This window comes from Mandrillus leucophaeus, unplaced genomic scaffold (genome assembly GCF_000951045.1).
Source record: "Mandrillus leucophaeus isolate KB7577 unplaced genomic scaffold, Mleu.le_1.0 Scaffold70, whole genome shotgun sequence".
NCBI classification, from domain to species: Eukaryota; Metazoa; Chordata; class Mammalia; order Primates; family Cercopithecidae; genus Mandrillus; species Mandrillus leucophaeus.
Genome location: NW_012107586.1, coordinates 3,284,657 through 3,287,383, shown reverse-complemented (window position 1 = coordinate 3,287,383; position 2,727 = coordinate 3,284,657). Strand labels below are relative to the sequence as shown.

The 2,727-nt window shown below is 53.2% G+C and overlaps 1 protein-coding gene across 1 annotated transcript in view; it reads right to left on the bottom strand.

Moving 5' to 3' along the window:
• The window catches only part of CATIP (ciliogenesis associated TTC17 interacting protein), a 27,980-nt gene that overhangs the window by 1,328 nt on the left and 23,925 nt on the right, over nucleotides 1–2,727 (bottom strand). The window contains exons 7-10 of the mRNA XM_011964688.1: nucleotides 2,470–2,500; nucleotides 818–894; nucleotides 407–495; nucleotides 4–202 (exon numbers count right to left, since the gene is read on the bottom strand). Of these exons, the coding sequence (XP_011820078.1) occupies nucleotides 4–202; nucleotides 407–495; nucleotides 818–894; nucleotides 2,470–2,500 (396 nt within the window). The remainder of the gene's footprint in view (nucleotides 1–3; nucleotides 203–406; nucleotides 496–817; nucleotides 895–2,469; nucleotides 2,501–2,727) is intronic.

Genomic DNA, 2,727 nt, shown 5'->3' with positions numbered 1-2,727 from the left:
AGCGGAAAGGGTTGGGCCGGTGGGAGGAGCCCAAGGCCGGTGACGACGGACGTCGCGGGTCGAAGGGGCCGAAGAACTCGGCGGCGAAGGTGACCACGTCCTCCGGCTGGCGCAGCAGCAGGAAGAGCAGGAAGTCGGAGATGAGCGCGTGGGCTTCGGGGTGCTGCCGCAGATAGCTGGCGTGGCCGAGCCGGAGCTCCTCCTGGCGGGGGACAGAGCCCGAGCCTCAGCCGGACGGGATCCCCGTGCCCCAGGAGCCCCCACCCACTCGCTCCAAGGAGAGCTAAGGAGCACTGGAGACTTCTAGCCCCTATGGGTGTGCATTTCAATCAGGGGCAGAGAGATCAGTAATGAATTTAAGGCCCATGGGGAATGGGAACCCCAGGCTGGTGGAGCCTCCCCTCACCTTACGGTCCAGGAACTTCGAATAGAGCTCCATATCCTCCTCCCACACCGGGGGCTTCTTCTCAAACACTGGGCGTGGCTCAATCTCATCTGGGTGGGGAACAAAGAAGGCTGGGCGTCCCCACCCCAGAACCTTCCCTGGATACACAGCGGGATCCCGAGAACACCCAAACAGAAGGCTCAGGTGAAACCCCGGGATTCTGCACACATGGGCAGAGTTGCAGGAAGGGACTCCCAGTAAGAAAGATCCTTCTCTTACTGCTTGGGGTCAGGGGCTGGAGGGCAGATGTTCTCCAGCTGATTCCAGGCTCCTGTCCCGCACACTCGGTCGAGCCCCCTGCATCCTGGAAGGCCCAGGTTTCCCCACTCCCCTTCACTCTCCCTGGATGCCCAAGGCCTGGGCTTCACTCACCCACTTCCCTCAAGATGGGCATCTTGGTGATGATGCAGCATCCTGGGGAGCCCACCTGTATTCTCTTGGCCAGGTGCCTGGAGTGCAACACAACATGTGAGAGTGAGAATCTTCCCAGGCAGCCTGCTATGGACTGAATTGTTGTTCTAACCCCCAGTGTGGTGGTATTTGGAGGTAGGGCCTTTGGGGAGGTCATTATGTTACATGCAGTCATAAGGGTGGGGCCCTAATCAGATAGGATTGGTCCTCTTATAAGAAAAGGAAGAGATGCCAGAGAGCTTTCTCTTCACTCATGCACAGAAGAAAGGCCATGTGAAGACACATTGAGAAGGCAGCCATCTGCAAGCTAGGAAGAGAGCCCTCACCAGAAACCACCCCTGATGGCACCATGATCTTGGACTTCCAGCCTTCCTGCAAATACATTTCTCTTGAAGCCACCCAGCCTGAGGTATTTTGTTACAGCAGCCTAAGCTGACTCATACATGACAGTGCCCCTTGAGAGACCTGTCTTGGGCCTCTTTACTTCTGCCTCCCTCTCCTGTGTTTTGAGTTCCTGGGTGGTGGTCATTTCTGGATCTCCACGTAACACACAGGACTTGGCAAGTATTAGGCTCCCCGTTTTTAAAAAAAAACAAAAAGGATCTTTAGAGGTACAGCACTAGTAAATCATGGAGCCTCTTGGCCAGGCACGATGGTTCATGCCTGTAATCCTAGCACTTTGGGAGGCTGAGATGGGTGGATCACTTGAGGTCAGGAGTTTGAGACCATCCTGGTCAACATAGTGAAATGCCGTCTGTGCTAAAAATACAAAAAACCGGGCAGACATGGCAGGCTTCTGTAATCCCAGCTATTTCGGTGGCTGAGGCGTGAGAATCACTTGAACCTGGGAGGTGGAGGTTGTAGTGAACCAAGATTGCATCACCGTACTCCAGTCTGGGCAACAGAGCAAGACTGTCTCAAAAAGAGAAAGAGGCCTGTCACAGTGGCTCATGCTTGTTGCAGTGGCTCATGCCTGTAATCCCAGCACTTTAGGAGGCCAAGATGAGTGGATCACTTGAGGTCAGGTGTTCGAGACCAGCCTGGCCAACATGGTGAAACTGGTTTCTACTAAAAATACAAAAATTAGCCAGGTGTGGTGGCAGGCACCTGTAGTCCCAGCTACTTGGGAGGCTGAAGCAAGGGGATCACTTGAACCCGGAGGGCAGAGGTTGCAGTTAGCTAAGATCATGCCATGGCATTCCAGTCTAGGCAACAGAGCTAGACTCCATCAAGAAACAGAGAGGGAGAGAGGAAGGAAGGAAGGAAGGAAGGAAGCAGGGAGGGAGGAAGGGAAGGAAGGAGGGAGGGAGGAAGGGAGGGAAGGAGGAGAGGAAAGAAGGAAGGAAGAAGGGAGGGAAGGAAGGAAGGAAGGAAGGAAGGAAGGAGACAGAGAGAAAGAAAGAAAAGAAAAATTACGAAATCTCCTGCTATGTGGCATTCAAAATAGAAAGGTTGGCCTGGAGCTGTGGTGCATACCTGTAGTCCCAGCTACTAGGAAGGCTGAAGCAGGGGGATTGCTTGAGCCCAGGAGTTGGAGGCTGCAGTGGGCTATGAGCGCACCAAAACCAAAAACATACTAAGTTATGAGATAAAGCCAACAATGTTTTGATTACCTTTTCCCCAGTGTAGCAATCATATCAATACCTATTCGGAAATTTTAAGAAATAAACTCAGCTGGACTCTATCTCAAAAAGAAACAAAAAACCTCTTTCTTCCACCTGAATTTTCTTTGCTGTCCCCTAGGCTGGAGTGCAGTGGCACGATCTCGGCTCACTGCAAGCTCTGACTCCTGGGTTCACGCCATTCTCCTGCCTCAGCCTCCCAAGTAGCTGGGACTACAGGTGCCTGCCACCATGCCTGGCTAATTTTTT